The following is a 20,858-nucleotide window of genomic DNA, read 5'->3' on the forward strand; positions in this document are numbered from 1 at the left end:
AAGAAAAGGAATGCCTCAGTAAACACATACACATAAACTGATATCTGCATAAAATAAAATAATCCTATAAATGAAAAGATAAATACTAGTCACCATCCTAATCAAGCAAATCTCATCAAAACACAACATCAAATAATTCCTAATCTAGATGGGTAACTTAAAAGAAGATAAGATACATAAAAAGAACCTCGCTAATCTTGACTAAATCTGAACAAATTGATACCATATGAAACTAAACTTGCACAAATTCCTCAAAATAGCAAACTTATACATTAATGCTTCAACTATATTTGCAACTTAATAGCACAATCAACCCAACTAGAATAAAAACACAATTTACTAACCATGTGCCTAACGCAGTCCTGATCAAGAACAACATCAAAGCTGGCCACATGATGGCCACCAAGTGCACCTGGCACGCACGGAGCACCCGGGCAACGACACACAGGGCAGACCATTCCTACAACAAACAGAATGATTTTTTTTGACAGATTAGGAACAAATACAATAAAATCATACTACCACTACTTACAAGAATGCTCATAAATAATTGGATTCAACAACTTCTTAAACTAATCAGACAAAAAAACAAAGATATAAGCATTTGGGATAAAAAAGATCAAACCTTATACGCTCAACTAAAACCTACCCTACTTCATATAACTATCAATGATTGTACACACACTGTAAACAGAAAAAAGGAATCATCTTTTCATTAAAAAAATCCCTTAAAACACATATGCAACAACAATATATAACTAAAAAGGCACTCCAAATCCTAAAAACTGCAGTATAGGACCTATAAGTGCATGAATCAATATCCTCCACATAACAGAGGCGGATTGGAACATGAAAGAAAGAAAGTTCAGAAAACCCTAACAATGTAAGGCTAACAAAGTCTACCACCAAACACTACACATGCAATCTAAGAAACCCTAGCACAAGGCCTCAAAAAAGATTTGGCTATCATTCAGACAAAAGCTCAAAAATAGATGAGGCTAACATCCCACTAAGCATCAACATGCGCACAGATTGGATTCCAACGAATCAGCTATGAATTCAAGACCTCCAACGCCGCAGCCTAGAAAGCAGAAACCTTGCAAAGCATCTTTTCAAGTGGCAGTCCTTGGTAGTTTACAATCTCTCAGGCATCCGGCCACTAGACTAACGCCTATAATTGTCGACGACGCCGTCGACGGACTGCGCCGGCGTGCTTTCTCCGACTGGACCCGAGGTAAAAGCGACAATACTTCCAGGCCCTCATCGATGACCAAGCAGCCCTCTGGAGCCTGACACGCAGTTGACGACGGTGCCGCCGCCGTCGCCGCGGTCCTGTCTGCTGTGGCTTAGCATTTGATTCGTCATGCGAGGGGGTCCCTTCCTTTGGAAGCTCTGGACCCCGAGGTAGCAGCGACAACACTTCCAGGTCCTCGGTGTTGCGAAGCAAGACGGCGACCGACGGGGCCGCGTCGTCGGTGACCAGGCAGCCCTCGAGGGTCAGCTGCCTGAGGTGGCGCAGCTCAAGCAGGACGCATGAGAGCACGCTGCTGTAGTAGGCCACTGAAAGGCGCAGGCAGAGGTCAAGACGCGCCAGCTTTCCGCGCCGGCCGATGAGGGCCATGACCGGAGCAACTTCCGGTGATTCTTCGTGACAGATGCCTTGGCAGATTTCAATCCTCACCGCCGCGACGGCCGTGTAGTCCGCGACCACGATGAACGACGACCCGCGAGGAGGAAGGCCGCCTTTGTAGTGCAGCGACCGGAGGCAGGTGGTACGCAGCTCGACGGCGGTGGCATTGTGGCAGCAGATCATGGCGAAGCTACGCAGGCACGGGCTGGTCACCGCGATCTCCTTGACACTCGGGCACTCCTCCAGCGTCAGGTCGGCGAGGCGCAGGCAGCTCGAGAGCAGCAGCTGCAGCAGCCCATCCCGGGCCGTGACCCTGTCGAGGTGGAGAGTCTCCAGCGACGCCATGTCCACGCCGCCCGGCAGGTCGAGCGCCCAGCACGACAGGCGCAGGCGGCGGAGCGTGCGGCAGCCGAAGGTTTGGCGCGGCGTCACGGTGTACATCGAGGAATCGTCTCGGTCCGGTGATCCGCGGAACGGGCAGAGCGGGCCCGGGGCGGCCTCATCGTACCTGAGATCGATGTCGAGGTCCTCGACGCCGGAGGCGACGGCGGTGGCGATCTGCTGGTCGAGCAGGTCGTACGGAACGTGGAGGACGCCGCTGAGACGGAGGACGCGGATCGGGGTCTCCACCCCCTTGCCGAGGATCGCGCACGCCACCTGGTGGTCGAAGCAGACCTTGAGGTCGGCCCGCCCGCCTGTCTTGGTGTCGACGAGGTCGACGACGGGGACGCCCTCGTGGACGTAGCGCCACCGGCTGGAGAGCGCGCTGGTGCGCACGGCCTCGTCGGTCACGAGGTGGGAGAGGACGCGCACGAGCGCATCGTCGGGGAGAGCGCTCAGCCGGTCTCCTCCCGATGCCATCTCCGACGCCGTGATCAGATCATCGGATGCCATCTCGATGCCTGCCTATTTACGATTCTTAAGTCGGTTCCAACGGAACCCGCAAATTACGCGCTCGTTTAGTCGGTAGCCTTTTACCCATCTGTATATATATATATATAGTCACAGATCGACGGCTCAATTGCCAGATCGGATCCAAACCAGAACAGCCGGGCGATCGATCGAGCCATGGCATCGCCGTCGCCGGCGGCGCGCGCGCCGAGGGATCGCCTGAGCGACCTCCCGGACTTCTTGCTCGGGAACATCCTCTCCTACCTCCCCACCAAGGAGGCCGGCTGCGCGGCGGGGCTGTCCCGCCGGTGGCGCAACATCTTCTGCAACGTCCACGCCATCTCGTTCGAGGAGCGCGAGGGCGAGAGGGCCAAGGACTGGGACACCTTCTACTTCGAGGCCGAGGAGAGGAAGAGCTGCAGCGGCGTGATCCTCGACGACGTCTGCTCCGCGCTCCTCTGCCGCCGCCGCACCGCCGGCACCCACGTGCCGCTGCGCAGCTTCCGCTTCGCCTTCGACAACTGCCACCACTGGAACGCCGTGCACGTCGACCAGTGGCTCACCTACGTGCTGCGGACCAACCGCCATCACGAGCTCCACCTCGACCTCTGCTTCTGGCTCGGCCGGATCTGCCAGCGCCGCCGCAAGGTTCATGACTACGGAGGAGAGGAAGAAGAAGAGGATGACAGTGGCACCGACAACTCGGACGCCGAGGAGGAACGGAGGAAATGGAGAGCGTGGTCGTACGTCCTCCCACGAGGGCTCTTCTCGTGCACGGCCATACGGACGCTGCGCATCAGCAACTGCCGGATGAAGCTGCCGAGGACCGTCGAGCTGCCGTTCCTCGAGACGCTGAGCATCACGGCCCCGCGGCGCGACGGCGGGAGAAGCGTCCGGCGGCTCATCTCGAGCTGCCCCCGCCTCGTCGACCTGACGCTGCAGTCCATCGACCGCCTCACCACCGTCTCCGTCCTCGACAAGCGCCTCCGCCGGCTCGCCATCGGCTGCTGCCACAACCTGAGGACCGTCCACATCGACGCGTCGGAGCTGAGGTCGCTGGACTACTCCGGCGCGGCGCCCGCAGAGTCGCTCCTCTCCCTGCACGGCGCAGCAGGGATACCATCCTGCACTGTCAACTTCTGCCAAGCACCGGCCTCCGAATCAGAGCGCGACAGGTTCATAATCTTCATGGAGAAGATCTCTGCCGCGAGGCACCTGCACCTTCACCACCAACACTTGCCCTACAGCTGCTTCGAGGGCTTCCCCTCCTTCTCCAGCCTGACGCGGCTGGCGCTGCAAGGTGCCCTTCTGATCCCCGGCGTGATGCGCCGGATCCTGGAGCAGGCGCCCAACCTGGAGATCCTCACGCTGCTCATGGAGTTCGCTGCGGTTCCCGAAGGGCTCGCGGCCCCCGACGAGTCGAGCTTCGCGGTGCCGTGCTTGCGGAGCCGGGTGAAGGAGATCAACATGGTCCACTACCAGGGTGATGCGCTGCAGAGGATGATGGCCAGGCTCTTGTTCCGGAACGCGCTGGTTCTTGAGAGGATGTGCGTCGTGTTCGTCAAGGGGCCGTTCGCGTTGCAGTATCGGCTCAAGAAGGAGATCGAAGGCTGGATGGTGGCCGGCCACGTCGAGAAGGTTTTCCTTTGATCGATCGGTTTAGGTTAGCTTCCATGGAATAATTGCGCTCTAGTCCCATGCCCACGTTATGTGTTGCCGAGAAATAGCTTGTGTTTAATAAAAACAGGTTCGGTTGTGACGTGAGTTTTACCCGATACAATATACACTAGCAAATATGCCCGTACGTGACTCAATAGCCCGATACATGAGCGTCCTCTATTTTAACACAATGGCTCACCATGTTGTCATTTATCTTTCTTCCGACCCTGTGATGATGGACGTGATGTCCACATGATTGCAATGCATTTTCGACATGATAAATCCTAAGGCAATGAGCTTACCACTGCATTACACACTTGTCATTGTATAGCACAAGAGAATGTTTAAACCTGAAATCTAAAAAGTGCTTACGAACCGAGCGGCCGGCTCCAGGCCGCTCGATCTCGCTCGCGTGTGGGGCAGGTGCCACCTGGTCGGAGGCTCGCCGCTGCGCTACCCCTGCTCCTTGCCTCCCTCCCCATGTTGATGCTCGCATTAAATGTGTTCACACTAGTCCCATCAAATAGAGAAAATAGATCCACCCCCCCTCCTCATGTTGATGCTCGCATTAAATGTGTTCACACTAATCCCATCAAATAGAGAAAATAGATCCACGTACTTTTATTTCGGGGTTTCAAATTTTTTTAAAGCCGTATCTTTTAAACCACACGTTGGAATTCAGTTTCCTTTTCACCGTTGGATTCATCGCGACGAGATCTTTGAAAGTAGATCCCGCATGGATATGTTTTGACGAAATTTTTTTGATGCCAACTTTGATGCTATATGGTGCAACTAAAGTACTACATTGTGCAACTTTAGTACTACATGATGCAACTTTTTTTAAAATCAGTTGGCTTGTCTAGTTGTACACACATTTTTTTTAGTTGGCTTATAATGTAGTCTAGTTGCACGCACATTGATGTTTAGCTGCCAGAAGGACTAGTTGCACACACACATGCTCAGTTGGCTTGTAATTTAGTCTAATTGCACATATATTGATGTTTAGTTGGCAGGACACTAATTGCACACACATATGCGCAATTGACGCGGCAATGTAGTATAGTTGCACACACATTAATATTTAGTTGGCAGGACTATTGGCACACACATATGCTCAGTTGGCGCGGGAATGTAGTCTATTTGCACACACATTGATGTTTAGTTGGCAGGACTATTGGCACACACATATGCTCAGTTGGCGCGGGAATGTAGTCTAGTTGCACACACATTAATGTTTAGTTGACAGAAAGAATATTGGCACACATATGCTCAGTTGGCGCGACATGTAGTATAGTTGCACACATATTGATGTTTAGTTGACAAGTAGACTAGTTCGTCAAAACATTACCCATGCGGGATCTAGTTTTGAAGAGCATGTCGTGAAGATTCCAACGGTGAAAACAGATCGCAATTCCGATGTGCGGATTAAAAGTTATGCCATTTTAAATTTTTAAAACCACAAATAAATGCATAGAAGAACAAAGTGCATACACCGAAAGATATGGCTGTGTTGCTATTTAATACATCGCGGAGAAATGGATTAGATGAGAAAGCTTTTTTTATTAGAAAAGGGGACAAAAAAATTCCTTAAATAACCGGCCGCTCGCTAACCATACTAGGCGGCTGGGCGCCGGCTAGACGCGCCCATGTTTAAAACTTTAAAAATAAATCTCATCCACCACGAACTACTCCCAATGCCTAGACATATCAAGACTTTTCAAAAACTAGTCAAATTCTAAACATAAAAGACTTTTAAATGGGCGAAGAGTTTTTGAATCGGCAAACATTTTTTTAAAATTCACCAACATTTTCTTTGTTTAGACGAACATTTTCTGAAATACATGAATAGTTTTTGAATTCATGAACATTTTTTGACTAAGCAAACATTTTTTGAATCGATAAATTTTTTAAAATTGAGGAAAAATTGAAATTTGCAAAAAGGTTGAATTTTTTGTAGTATTTTTTAAAATTTCATGGACATTTTTTAAAATTCGCTAATATGTTTTGAATGCACGATCATTTTTTCAAAATCATGAACATGATTTTATTTCCCGACATTTTTTTCAATTGTGATCTTTTTATAATTTTTGAACAGATTTGTAAAATCACCAACATTTTTTTGAAACCACTAAAATTTTATGTTTTTCAAACATTTTTTTCAAAACTCACAACTTTATGGAATTTTTAAATCTCAAATTAATTTAAAGAAGAAAGAAACAAAAATAGAAATGAGAAAAGAAAAGACAAAAAAAGGAAATAAAAAAAGGTGCCATGCCCCACACGCTGGCCCATGAAGAGGAGGTGCATGAGAAAAAATGAGTGAGAAAACTGTGGAACCTGGGGTTCAAAATCTGGTCTTCGGGGTTGGAGAGACGGGCTATAGCCACTATGCTGCCTATGTGTCTGTGATATATGTTAGGTATCATCTCTATAAAACAACTGAGCACGACACGACTTTGGAAAGAAAAACGGAATCATTTTCTTCACTTATGGGTGGGATAGCGGGTAATTCATAGCAACTTCGAGGTCATTTTTTGGACGAATGGTCAGAAGCACTCTTCCCTTTATTATTAGGTGTAGATTACAAAGAAAGCGGTAGTGTCGGGCCGACGGGAGCGTGGCAAGAGGATCGATCGACGAGCGAACACACACATGTCCTTAGCAAACCTACTAATGTTCGCTGTGTCATGTTTGTCGATGGAAAAATATTATACGCACGTCCTGGAAAATGAAATGATGACGCCTCGAAAATCAGAATTCAAAGCGCATCTCCCTCTTTTCCTCTTCTGACATCTATCTATCCTTTCTCTTTCTCCTCTGCCGAGCAATAATAGCACAAGCATTAGCAGCAGCCAAATCACGTCAAACTGCTGGCACCATTCGCAACAACTTCTCCTTCCTTGCCGCCACTCTCCGCCCTGGCTTCTTGTCTCGTGTCCGGCTTATCCCTAGCGCGCGGGGGGGTTGGGGGTGCAAGAGAGGGCTTTGGTGGGCACGCGTCGAAGCCATCGCATGATGATGGCCCAGCGCGCGCCCGCGGTCCATCTTTCATGGACCGCCGAGGCGGGTCGGCAAGGTGTGTGTCGTTTGGACAGATCGGACGATGCAGAGAGACCCTAAGGCCCTCGGGGCAATGCGACCAGGGAACAGGCGACGCAGGGGGGCATTCGCGCCCATCAGGAGGCGGGTGCTCTGCCATCCTTTATAGGAGTAATGTTCCTCTTAGACCTATGATTATAGTTGATGTCTATTAGAAAAACATAGTACTGGTTTTGCAAATAAAAGATAATTTCATGTGCAACACTCTTCTAACAGCCCAGAGTAATCATATTATTATTATTATTATTATTATTATTATTATTATTAGTGCATCATCATGATATCATCAACATTGCATCGGCAACACGCTGCCTTCGTACCGGATTATCTAGGTGTTTTGTTAAACCTTTAGTCCTATTATATTTTGTCGTTCCTCCGGAAGGTGAATGGTAGCCCCTCATGTTCCTTCACCTTCTGCTCGGAGTCAGAAGTTTGCGTGGTCTTGTTATATTATCAAAGTTGTATGTCAAAATTTGTCCGATTCGGAGTCCGCTGGTTACCCGAACGTTTGAATATGAGACAATAATAGGCGATCTATATAATAAATGATTTGCTAAATAAAACTTGCAGTCGGGCCAACCACTTCCTTCTTTTCTGTAAGTCCAAGAGCCTCCTAAACCAGCCCAAACCCCTCCCTATCACCCCTACCTATTTAAGCAACACTCACCTTTCTAATCTAGCCTAAACCCTAAAATCCTTCTCAATTTCCGCTCCTCCCAACCCCAACTGTCACCTCACCACCCAGTTCCCTCCCTCTCAGATCTGAAAGAGAGAGATCCCAACCGAAACCCTACCCCCACCAGCCGAAAAAATATGATGGTGTCATTCCACCCCTCAAATGTAAGCTTATATCTGAAAAATGTGCCAACATTTTTTCGAAAAACACCGCATGCATACCATCGGTCCTGGGGGCCTCTCGACCCCTGATGCAAAATAGGGCTTTCTTAACCACCTCTGTTGTATATGGTTGTGTCAAAGAATTATGCATAGCTTCTGATACATGCAGTATGACTTTGTTCAGCACATCCGAATTTGGTTCAACTACTTCGATAGTGAACAGAACTGCAAATTAATCTGAGATGAAAGGATTTAAAAATGGCAAACCATCATGCCAAATGCCTTGATCATCCTTTAGGGACTCTTTGATACGCGGTATTCTAAAATCATGGGAATTGGAAAAAAAATTAGGATTGCAATGTCATAGTCATCTCAATCCTAAAAGATCTTTGATTGCTTGATTGCATTATAGGAAAAACAAAGAATTCTTTCAAAGAGGTTTGCTTGGATGCTAAACAACCTATAAAAAATAGTACGGAGAAATCCATAGAAAAAATTTCTATTCGATCAATATATGAATCAAACAACTAATTTGAAAAAAAAAAGATCCTAAGGACTCTAATCCGTGGAAATTCCAATGAAAATTCTTTGAATCAGAGGAGTCCTTAGTTTCTTTATCATATTTCTCTTCCTGCGTTCAACAAAGTTCTGAAAGAAATTGGTATTTTTGTCTCCAAAAAGTATTAATTCTGTAGTATTATTATAGTAATTTTGATTGTAGGTTTAACTAAGAGGGGATCAATAAACCACGGAGGGGAATAAAATGTTTCGATTCGTAATTTTGCCAGCCGCCAGGGTTGTTCTGACAAATCATCCGGTGGTTTCGTGAGGCGTGGCGCTGACCGTTGATACACAATCGAACGGCCTGGATTGGCCTAGCCCATTTCCACACATCGCCGCTCCCCATAAAACCCTCCTCACCCCAAACCCTCTCCCATCGCCGCCTCCTCCCACCACTCCTCTCCCTCCTCGGCAGATCCAATCCACCAACCTCCTCTCCTCCATGGCGCTCTCCGTGGAGAAGACCGCGTCCGGCCGGGAGTACAAGGTCAAGGACCTCTCCCAGGCCGACTTCGGCCGCCTCGAGCTCGAGCTCGCCGAGGTCGAGATGCCGGGCCTCATGGCCTGCCGCGCCGAGTTCGGGCCCTCGCAGCCCTTCAAGGGCGCCCGGATCTCCGGCTCCCTCCACATGACCATCCAGACCGCCGTGCTCATCGAGACCCTCACCGCGCTCGGCGCCGAGGTCCGCTGGTGCTCCTGCAACATCTTCTCCACGCAGGACCACGCCGCCGCCGCCATCGCCCGCGACTCGGCCGCCGTCTTCGCCTGGAAGGGCGAGACCCTCGAGGAGTACTGGTGGTGCACCGAGCGCTGCCTCGACTGGGGCGCCGGCGGCGGCCCCGACCTCATCGTCGACGACGGCGGCGACGCCACGCTGCTCATCCACGAGGGCGTCAAGGCCGAGGAGGAGTTCGAGAGGTCCGGCAAGGTCCCCGACCCGGACTCCACCGACAACCCCGAGTTCAAGATCGTGCTCACCATCATCCGCGACGGGCTCAAGACCGACGCCCGCAAGTACCGCAAGATGAAGGAGAGGCTCGTCGGCGTCTCCGAGGAGACCACCACCGGCGTCAAGAGGCTCTACCAGATGCAGGAGTCCGGCACACTCCTCTTCCCCGCCATCAACGTCAACGACTCCGTCACCAAGAGCAAGGTATACCTCCTTCCCTGGTTCCCGTTTTCCATTTCAGATCTGATGCTCTGTGCCAGCGAGCTTCTACTTATTTGAGCATCATGTTTATGTTGTAGATCTGATTATTTTAGTATTTAGATCTTGTTGTTGTTGCGTAGTTGAGATGAGGCTTAATGGTGAAGCAGCGTTGGGGTATTAGACTAAATCTGTATCTTCGCCTGTGGGTTTAGCAGTGTCTGTTACGCTGATTGTCAACTAACTGACTACTCCACATGCCGGCGTCGGTCTGAATCTGATAATAACAATGGTCACATGTTTTCTGAGTCTGACGGCGATGGAGGGTCTAAGTATAGAATAATCTGGGTAACAAATTTTACTATGTGGCTGCACTCATATTAGTGTGAAGCACTGCTATGTCATGCACTGAATTATGTGATTTATTCTCTGTAGTTTGTTTAATGTACTCTTGTTTCGTTTTAATCAAAAGGTATAATGAAATGACATGTTAACCTTGCCAACAATTTGTGTTTTAAAAAGTAAACTCTAATCTATGTTTCTTCTGTATATTTGTCTTTGTTTCCAGTGTTTGTTAGGCTGGTTGTTAAGTGTTAACTAACTACTAATAATAACATTAGTTGCATGTTTTCTGGATCTGACGGCCAGGGAGGGTCTGAATATAGAATATCATTTGAGCACGAGCACTACGACATACACTGAATTATGTGATGTATTCTATTTACTTGTTTGTTTAATCAATTTACTCTTGGTCTGCTTTAATCAGAAGGTAGAATGCAGTGACACGTTCACCTTGCTAACAATTACTAACCCATTTGTTGTAAAAAAACACTAATCTCAGTTTACAACCTTTACGGTATGCCATGCTCGATTATGTGATTTATTCTGAGTAATTATTTGTTCAGTGTACTCTTGTTCTGTTTTAATCAGAATTTAGAATGCATGACATATTCACCTTGCTAACAAATACTAATCTGGACCATGTTTCTTGTCAACAGTTTGACAACCTTTACGGTTGCCGCCACTCGCTCCCTGATGGTCTTATGAGGGCCACTGATGTTATGATTGCCGGCAAGGTTGCTGTGGTCTGCGGTTATGGTGATGTTGGCAAGGGCTGTGCCGCCGCACTCAAGCAGGCTGGTGCCCGTGTGATTGTGACAGAGATCGACCCCATCTGCGCCCTTCAGGCCCTGATGGAGGGCATCCAGATCCTCACTTTGGAGGATGTTGTCTCTGATGCTGACATCTTTGTGACCACCACTGGAAACAAGGACATCATCATGGTTGACCACATGAGGAAGATGAAGAACAATGCCATTGTCTGCAACATTGGTCACTTTGACAATGAGATCGACATGAACGGCCTCGAGACCTACCCTGGTGTCAAGCGCATCACCATCAAGCCTCAGACTGACCGCTGGGTCTTCCCTGAGACCAACACTGGCATCATTGTTCTTGCTGAGGGGCGTCTGATGAACCTTGGCTGTGCCACTGGCCACCCCAGCTTTGTCATGTCCTGCTCATTCACTAACCAGGTATGATCAATGTGTAGTCAACTGTCAACTAGTATTGAGTTCACAACTGATAGGACAACCATGAGTTAGCATCCAATTTTGTGCTTTGCTGCAGGTCATTGCTCAGCTGGAGTTGTGGAAGGAGAAGGCCACCGGCAAGTACGAGAAGAAGGTGTACGTGCTCCCCAAGCACCTGGACGAGAAGGTCGCCGCCCTCCACCTGGGCAAGCTGGGTGCCAGGCTTACCAAGCTCACCAAGGCCCAGTCTGAGTACATTAGCATCCCAGTCGATGGTCCCTACAAGCCGGCGGCATACCGGTACTAGTGTGTCTGTCCAGCACGACTAGCGGCTGTCCTGAGCCTGAGAGGCGCACGGCGACCTATGAACTATCCTGTTTTCCTTTGCATTATCTATCTAGATTTAGGCATGTTGTCTATTAGGTGGAGGATTTGTCATGGTTTGAGACCGCTGAGGGTGTGGTGGATTGCTATTGCCCAGAAATAATAGTGTTATTATTTTGGTTTAAATGAGGAGGTGTGTTTTGCCGGATACGGTTTTGTCCTTCTGATTCTACATGTCTGATGCTCCGTCCATCGACGTGACAAATCTTTTGCCTCCGTTTCGGAAAAAGAATAGTCCGTGAGTGGTGTGATGTGAGTTACTGAGCTCCAAGGGCAGATAATATTTACATATAGCTGGGCGTTTGTTTATGTGCGCCAGTTTTCAGGCGCTCATTGTTACACACAACAAAAAACGTCTCCTATGGCTAGAACTCAAAGCCTTTGTGTAAAGGACAATAGAAGTAGCGAGCTATTCTATGTTGGCGCTATTATTAGATCGTGTTTATGCGCCTACAGCGGGAGTGTCGGCGCTGAAGAATGGAATGGAACCGGCTGATCGCTAGGCTGCTCAAGGATTATCTTCGAGTCTGACTGTCTCGATATTCTGATATTAAGCCCATCCGGATGCTTCCAAATTGCTCCCAGGGTTTCATTTGCGCATTGTCCAAGAGAGGCGACACAGCTTAGCTAGGGTTTCATATGATCCAAATTATGTAATTTCTTGGGAAGACCTCCGAGTTTTCTCCTAGCTCTACTTGTTTTTTTTTTTTTTGAACAAACTAGCTCTACTTGTTGAGATGCAACTGTTATTTGAGTTGAATAAAGTGTGCCACAAGTTCAAAAGAATGGACACTTTAAACCTTTGGTTTAACAGAATGTAGCAAAGGAAAAATGGAGAAAATTTTCCTTTGGTCTCCGTTTTTTCAGAAGAAAAACACAGGAATTTTACAGTCTGCTTGGACCTCCTTTCCAAATTTCTGTGCATGAATAATGAGACTGATCCTTAAATGGCATAATAACATAGTGCTACCTACACTACTCCCTCTGTTCCATAATGTAAGACGTTTTTTGCCATTACACTAGAATCAAAAAATGTCTTGCATTATAGAACGGAGGGACCCTCTGTCCCATAATGTAGAGACGTTTTTTGCCATTACACTAGAATCAAAAAATGTCTTGCATTATGGAACGGAGGGAGTAGTATAATACGTTAGTTTAGGCTGGTCATGATGGGGAGTAACTTATATTAATGTCATGCATATGACACTAGTCTAACTTACTACCTTCATAGTGCAAAATAACATAGTAGTAGTATCATAAGTGGCTTCATTTATTAGCTTGTAAACTCATCCTTTCTCGGGAAGTGCTATGTTATATTAACATATTAGGCTATCTATAGTGGGAGTAACTTAGGTAGTAACTTAACACACTCCAAGACAATTTTGCTTATGTGGCAAGTATTTAATGAGGAGAGAGATGTTTGGAATAACATAATATATTAGTGTAACATAACGCTTCCCGAGATAAAATAAGTCTATAAGGCAGTAAGTGAAACAATCTATGACACTACTACTAAGATACTTTGTACTATAGAGGTAGTAACTTAGACTAGTGTCATATGCATGACACTAGTAGGAGTATAAGTTACTCCCCACTATGACCAGCCTTATGTTACTCTAAACACCTCTCTCCTTATTAACTACATGCCACATAAGCAAAAGTTTCTTGAAATGCGTTATGTTACTATCTAAGTTACTTCCACTATGACTAGCCTTACAAGAGGGATTACTAATTATACTCCCTCCGTTCACTTTTATAAATCATTTCAGACAACTTAAAATGGGCTGTTTTGTATATTGTCTGAAATGTCTTCGAGGTCTTATAAAAGTGAACAGAGGGAGTACCTTTTATTGTTTGACTTTGTTTATCAGGATTCCTGTGTTTTTCAAATTCCTATGAATCAAACACCCAACTTTGCAAAATTTCTGCGTTTTTCTAACCCTCTATTTTACACATGCATTCCTATCAATTTTCTAGTATGTTCTTTTCTAGAATCTTGTGAACCAAAGGAGGCATAAGGGAATGCATAAAGTAGTCCACATGTCACTCATTGGCGATAATCTTCGTGATACATTCGGCATTCGCATTGCCCCAGCAATCCTCTGAAAGCCTTTTATTACACGCTCATCAACCTCGAGCACCGTACAAGGGAAATAGCATATGCACGGTCGCCGACGAGCTTCCCATCACCTAAGATCATCCCAAGGCATGTGCGTGCACACCAGATACATTACAGTAGTAGCCAGCGCAAGGATGGATTATATGGCGAAGTCGAGCCTCTGAGAGCTCGAGGAGGCGTCTGAAAGGTTTCCTGACATCCACCTCTTGAGCATCTCCAAGGCGGCCTTCGGTTGATCCATGGGTACCATGTGACCAGAATCGTGGACCTGATCATAGTGCCAAAAACATCTCTAGTTAGTCTCACAGTAAAATCCAAACTGATGTAGCGCGGCACAATACGCAACAGGCATTTGCCCTTATAACACTCTGCTCTACTGTATTGACAGATAATCTCTTGAGTAAAGGCCTGGTTATTGTTTGTTCCAGAACTGACTGTTGGTAAGGGGGTCAGCTTTGCGTTTGCGTACCTTCAAGAAACTCAAAGGGCCATGGCTTTTTAGAACGCCGGCTTCTTTTCCATCAACCGTGAAGGGTTTCTCCGCTGAGGACACGAAGGCTTTCTTTCCAGACCATTCCATAGAGTCTACCCATCTTGAGTTTCCTGCCCAAGTCACCAGTAGATTATATATGTATGCCATCAGGAAAACAAAGCTAGAATCAAGAAAATCAATAGCGGAGCATATTTATTTTGAACCGTATATTGTCCTACTTATTTCATGCACTTGTTATACAGTTAGCCGTTATGTACAACACAACATGAAAAGCAATGAAGGTAGATTTTATCCCTTTCTGTGATTTGACAAGTATAGATGACCTCTACTAGGTCAATTATGCCTTGCGTTATTCAAATGTGTGACAACATATATTTCTAAACCGTGCTTCCAATACGATTTCCATACTACAGAACCAATCAAGATTCAAGCTGTATGATGCATATTAAAGCCCATTAAATTCTTAATGGATCTCTTGCACGAATCACAATTGTAAGGAAGCATAGCACAAGTATCAGATGACAAAAGTGTAGCAATGTGATTTTCAGCGTGAAGAATGTCAGATGATATGTGGTATAGACAAAACGGAAGCAAATTATAGCATACAATTTTCAAGAGTTTTCTGTTGCAAGTTGTAAGACACTCACCCAGCCAGTTGCATATGAGATCATACTCTCCAGCATAAATCAGCACTTTGATGTCGTTCTCAAGGAGTTCAGGGATCCCAACTTCAAGGTTCCTCATCCAATCTAAGAGCATAGCCTGATAGACAGTCGGGCTGCAGGAGACGAACTCTATGTCTCCAACGCCTAGGCTCTGTCTGACAGATTTCAGATTGAGAAACTTCTCCAAATTAGAAAAATCATAGCATAGGCTCCCCACGCATGGCTTCCTGACGTCATAATACTGCAAAGATGAGGCGATCAATCAGAAAACTTCAAAAAATGAGGAAGAACCAAATAAACTTTTGTATTCCACCCTACATTTTTGTTCCCGATTATCAACCTGATGGAACTGAATATTGTATTGCAAACAAAATAGGCAGCAAAGCAAGATACAGTGCCAGAGGTACCTGAAACAAAAGACACAATCAAGTGAGGTATATCAGAGTTGGGCTTATGCCTTTTCTTACTTCCATGAACAAATTGGCACAACAAAGCAATGATGTTAATGAAGACAGTCTCCAAGAGGCCAATTGACGAATGGTACAGATTTATTACACACAAGCAAACGACGAGTCCAGGAATAATTACCGCACAGCTTGACAGCAAATTCACAAGCAGGAACTATTTTATTAATCTTGGTAAATTCTGACTGTGTGATTAAACCCATATCCAATGCATAATCGGTGTATGCCTTATACTGTATCGCTGGATCTGTAAGTCCGTTACCAATTGCAAAACCCTGAAAAATTAACAGCAAGGGTGGATTCAAGCGACAAAAACCTTTATAACACAGAACAATATGGATAGATCCAGAAAGAGATGACTAAACCTTCAGATTGATGTGAATGCCCTCATTGTTCTTGTTCCCCTTGTACACCCGAGTTGCAAAGGCAGGAATGTAGTGCCCAGCATATGACTCCCCAGTTATATAGAAATCGTTTTCAACATACTCCGGGTGCTCCTTGAAGAAGGCCTATCAAAATCGCATGCAGAAAGATGCAAGGAACTTATATGAGAAAAAACACAGAAGGCCATTTTTACATCTTGATTGCAACTCACAAATAAGGTCACTCTAGTTCACCTCAACTCTTGCATAACTAACCTTCTCGCCACAATAGGAAGCACCCACATCAAAGGTAAGGATTAACATACATATGAATATATGATGCATACATGCTCACCGACTGGTAGTGCATACCATAATATTTCGAGTCCGTAAGAATGAACTAGGGCTTATCTTCATTTCATTTATGCATCCTATCACAATAGGGACAAGAATTAATTACCTGCAGGAAGTCATATAGGTCGTTGCTGACGGTCGCTTCGTTATGGCGGGTATCCCGCGAATCAGAGCTGTAGCTGAACCCAGTCCCAGTTGGCTGATCAACATAGATAAGATTGGACTCCTGCAGCAGCCAATATCCAAACAGATTGAAGGTTATACAAGGTTCTAAGCAATCTCTAAGAAAAATACCACACAGATTGATTAGTACACAAACTGTCTGTATATATATTATACCTGATCCCAGCCAAACTCATTCCAGAGTAGCGACATGTTGTCTGCTATGTTGAAGGGGCCATTCTCGTAGAAGAGGGCTAGCTCGCTGCTGCAGCCGGGCCCTCCCGTCAGCCAGATCACCACGGGGTCCTCCTTCTTGTGCCGCCTGGATTCGAAGAAGAAGTAGAAGAGCCTACACGGTGCGCAAAAGTGGCAGATGTCAAGACACGGGAACTGGATCCTCACGAGAGACGCGGCATGAACGAAGAGGAGGAGACGGGAGGAGTGAGCTCCGCTCACCTGGCGTCGTGAGTGGTGGGGAGGCGGTAGTACCCGGCGTGGTGCCCGAGGTTGCTCACCGACGTGCCGCCGCCGCCGTCGTCCCCGGCCACCAGAGACGCGAGGCGGATCGGCCTCTCGACGAGGGTTCCGGCCGGGAGAGCATCGCTGCCGCCGACGCCGACACCGCCGGGGCGGCGGGGGAAGGCGTCGCGGGGGTGGAGGTTGAGGGCGCGGATGAGGTCGGCGCCGGCGGAGCGGGGGGTCTTCGGGGCGAGGGAGCGCGCCGAGGAGGGGAGGCGGAGCAAGGATTCGTGCTCCGGCGCGGCGGCGGCGGCGGCGGCGAGGAGCAGAAGCAAGAGGGTGCGAGACTGACCTGTGGGTCCCATGGCTACCGGTGGTGGTGCGGTGCGGTGACCTGAACTGACGGAAATGTGGGAGTGATACTGCTACTAGATCTTTTTGGCCTGTTTCTGCGACGATGATGGGCCCACCGGCAGCGAGAGTCGAAGGCATCTTTTGACCTCGCGCGAGCAGGAGGGTGTGCGTCGTCCACGTGCCTGAGTTTTCGATGAGTCTAGACTTCCAGTCATCTCATAGTGTGTTCCCAACTCTGCCCCTGCGAAAATAGTTTTTTTTTTTAGCGTTCCGCTAAGCTACCGGTGAATCTCTGGCCAACGGGCTTCTCCCACCTTCTTGAGTAGTATCTCACTTCATTTGGTTTTCTTATTACTGGTATTCGATTCCTTTGCTGTTTTTCTTTGGCGTCGGTATTTCTCTGCCCGGACGGGTGTTAAGATCTTTTCAGGGCCGGCCCTAGCATCTTAGAGGTCTTTGTGCGAACTTCTGAACTCCACCGGCCATGGGCCCTCGCCTTGGCACGGCTCTGACTGCCACGACTATTACCAATAATGTTGTGGCAGGTGTGTAGTGGCTGCGACCCGTCGGAAGAACTGACAACGAGATTCATCCAACGAAAAAAATCATTGGTTGCATGGTGCCTAATTAGTGGAGTATTGCATGCTTTTTTTAGCTTGAATCGGAGTATTGCATGATGCATGGGGCCTAATTAAAGGAGTGTTGCATGCTTTTTAATTTTGTGAGAAGGAGTATTGCATGCTGCGACTCATACTTGCCAAACTAAATGGGATTTTTCGCTGCATGGAATGGATACACATCTCACACTGCATAGATCCGGCATTAATTGAGATCGATAATCAAGGATATTAGCAGATTGGCTGATTTCATGGCCAAAATTTTCGCCGCAGAGTTAATTCCTAGCTTGGTCGCGCAGCGGGAGTAGGTGACTGGCTGAATGGTTGTCTCTTGGCTGGTCTTTTTACCTTCTCTATCTTTTCTTCTTCCTAATATGCTTATATATCTACTAGAGACATGCAAACGGATGGTCCCCTGCTTGGGCTGGGCCCTAGGCAGTCGCACTCCTCGCCATGCCCCAGGGCCGGCCCTGGATCTTTTCCTCCTCGCAACGTGGCTTCGTCTCCCTTTTGTCCGCCCCTTCAGCAGACAATGACGGGGCGATGAGTAGATAGGTTAGGGTTCTAGACCTCATAAGCGTGACGGCTCGGAAGGAAGGCGACGCTTCTTCTTCGAGTCAGTCTTTCGATCGGGTTCCAAGAATCCTTCACTCCACCCGTCGCGAAGGATTAGACGAAGCTCCGACGTAAATTCCTATCATCTCATCGGGTCGGCAAGGTTGGGATTTCTCGTCACGCGTATGCGACAATGAGATTTGATGTCAAGTTCTACAAATCAGTTCAAGGGTTTAACAACGACAAATGCGACTCTAGGGCATTGGTCCTTAAGGGCACATGCATGAGAAAATCTCAACTGTTATCGACAAGGTCAGGTTGACTTCGGTATAAAAACGACACGTCGGTGGCTCGTTCCGGTGGCAATAGTGGTCCTTTGGTGATTCAAGGGCCTTAATGCAATCCATATCATTTTTTGATGTTTTGTATTTCCGGTGAACTTTTATAATAGATTTGACTCCTTTTTGCAAAATATAGGTATTTCTCCACGGAGGCCCACAACTTTTTATGATACTAGATGATGCCCCCCGTGTTGCTGCGGCCTGCGGGAACCATGTTAAGACAAATGCATCAATAAGTGCTTAAAAGCAACTAAAATTAATGAGAATACAAATATAAGAGTGTACTTAGTTTACATTTTAGAAAGAATAAAGACATGCAAAGTATGTGACAAAATGATTTAGGGATAAGTATATTTTTCGTCTCTCAATTTTCTCAAAAGTATAGAAATGGTCCTTCAACTTCAGAACCAGTAAAACTTAGTCGCTCAACTTCTTAAACCGGATAACTTTAGTCCCTCGTACCGCTTCGGGTGGTTTCATTGATGACATGGCATGGATTTGACCATGGTCTTCCAAGTTGATTGTCACCACATCATTTTTTTTTCTCTCTCTCCCCTCTTCTCGTCTTTGTTCTGTTTTCCTCTGCAATAGGAATTTCGTCGAATAGTTGATGTGCACACTTGTGGGGTCGTTCTGCCCGCGCTCGTCGGCCTCGGCCTGTTGTTGCCGCCTTAGAGCAGAAGATAGGAGAGACATAGAGCGTTGGGAGGAGCTGACGGATGGCTGGGCCGGGAAGACGAGGTGCGGCGAGGCCAGCAGGGCCATGGCGGAGCTGTGCGTGTGACCAGCAGCGCCGAGGCACGCGGCCGGTGCAATTTTCGGGGTACATCCTCTCCCCTAGCAGTGGACACCTTGAGGCGGCGCTACAGGTCGCGAGTGCGCGGCTAGAGGCGCATGACTTGGCCATGGAGGACCTGCACGCCTCCCTCCTTTGTGGTCAACGTTCAATAAGCACTCAAGCAGTACAGCCTAGACCACGGCTCCTCGCTCGGGTGCGATGTGTGCACGCCCAGTGTGATGCTCACGCTTAGCTTGGCGTTTGCCATTAAGAAGCTCATGCAGAGCACGGTGCGTGCCTGCTGCTCGCATGTATGAGACAACGCCGAGGCGGCGCGGCAGGGCATGGCATAGCCCAGTGGCAGCGGAGCACGGCGATGTGCGGCGGGCACGACTTCACCGTGCTGCGGGTCCTTCAAGCTGATGTGTGGCAAACTTCACTTTTTTCGCATCCGTGCATCCTGCTGTGGTCAACTCTCTAACTGTCTTGCGGAGCCAGACATCTGCTACTATCGTCTCGGTGCTACTGGAAAACACCAGTGGATTCAGCCTAAGAAAACGGGCTAAATGATCAACAGGTGGTGGTGGTGGTGGGTTGTTGTTGTTGTTCCCCTGATTTTGATTCTGGACTAACAACTGCATCAATGTGTTCTGCTGCTGGATCAACTGGGTGAGCTCCGGTAGAAAGGTAAATCCGGGGTCACGTCTCGGAGGCTTCTGAGGTTTCAGAAAAAATGAGATTTAAGAATAGAGGGGGGGTCTAAAGAGAAAACACTACCCATATGCACATGAGGCAAAAGCAAACAATTCACTTCATTCAATCAATCAAACAAGGGCATACAATCGATCTAACTATCGTAAAAGTGATCGGACTACTATATTTACATGGTGGACTACTACTACTGATGAGGTGGTCTACTAGAAATATTCTTCGGTTGCAGACTCCATTATATCTGCTCCAGCTTCATCAACATAGTCATCATCGCTATCATCTGGATCCGAGTCGGTGTCGTCGATGATGATGTAGTCTTCCGAGCGAATCTCCTTGGGTTCTTCGTCTTCTTCTACTGGTGTAGGGCCTCCCATAAATATTCCGATCTTCTTGATCAGATCATTATTCTTCTCCACTAATACTTCGATTTCCTCTCCATAATCTTCACGTGTAGCCTTGAGTTCTTCCTCCAGTTCCTTGATTCTTGTCCTCGCCTTCTTCAGATCTATCATGTCGGCGCACATCTGGTTCTCCTGACGTCGAATGTGCTGGTTTAACTCTTGGATAAAAGCTGCGACTGATCTATCCTTTCTGGTGCTGATCATCTCCCAGTGCTCATCTCAGCGCCCACAAATCTGGTAGATAGTGTTGGGGAACATAGCAGAAATTCAAAATTTTCCTACG

General features: G+C 47.4%; 4 protein-coding genes across 4 annotated transcripts; 2 read left to right on the plus strand and 2 right to left on the minus strand.

The window, feature by feature from the left end:
• Positions 1-889: 889 nt before the first annotated feature.
• On the minus strand, positions 890-2,644 carry LOC147986964 (F-box/FBD/LRR-repeat protein At1g16930-like). The gene has a single exon (XM_087545021.1). The coding sequence runs from the start codon at positions 2,522-2,524 to the stop codon at positions 1,172-1,174; it is 1,353 nt and encodes a 450-aa protein (XP_087401147.1). The 5' UTR covers positions 2,525-2,644; the 3' UTR covers positions 890-1,171.
• LOC147986965 (F-box/LRR-repeat protein At4g14103-like) lies at positions 2,578-4,594 on the plus strand. Its single transcript, XM_087545020.1, has one exon. The coding sequence runs from the start codon at positions 2,699-2,701 to the stop codon at positions 4,169-4,171; it is 1,473 nt and encodes a 490-aa protein (XP_087401146.1). The 5' UTR covers positions 2,578-2,698; the 3' UTR covers positions 4,172-4,594.
• Positions 4,595-9,035: 4,441 nt separating this feature from the next.
• LOC125539895 (adenosylhomocysteinase) lies at positions 9,036-11,866 on the plus strand. Its single transcript, XM_048703431.2, has 3 exons — positions 9,036-9,830; positions 10,823-11,359; positions 11,454-11,866. The coding sequence occupies exons 1-3, from the start codon at positions 9,120-9,122 to the stop codon at positions 11,661-11,663; spliced, it is 1,458 nt and encodes a 485-aa protein (XP_048559388.2). The 5' UTR covers positions 9,036-9,119; the 3' UTR covers positions 11,664-11,866.
• Positions 11,867-13,763: 1,897 nt separating this feature from the next.
• Positions 13,764-17,241, minus strand: LOC125539896 (serine carboxypeptidase-like). The gene is made up of 9 exons (XM_048703432.2): positions 16,816-17,241; positions 16,537-16,708; positions 16,304-16,423; positions 15,847-15,990; positions 15,606-15,756; positions 15,336-15,424; positions 15,000-15,258; positions 14,329-14,462; positions 13,764-14,127 (listed from the first exon to the last, which is right to left on the minus strand). The coding sequence occupies exons 1-9, from the start codon at positions 17,181-17,183 to the stop codon at positions 13,999-14,001; spliced, it is 1,566 nt and encodes a 521-aa protein (XP_048559389.2). The 5' UTR covers positions 17,184-17,241; the 3' UTR covers positions 13,764-13,998.
• Between the last annotated feature and the right edge of the window lie 3,617 nt (positions 17,242-20,858).

The sequence above is a fragment of the Triticum urartu genome, chromosome 2A, assembly GCF_056163025.1.
Source record: "Triticum urartu cultivar PI428250 chromosome 2A, HENAU_Tu73, whole genome shotgun sequence".
NCBI lineage: Eukaryota > Viridiplantae > Streptophyta > Magnoliopsida > Poales > Poaceae > Triticum > Triticum urartu.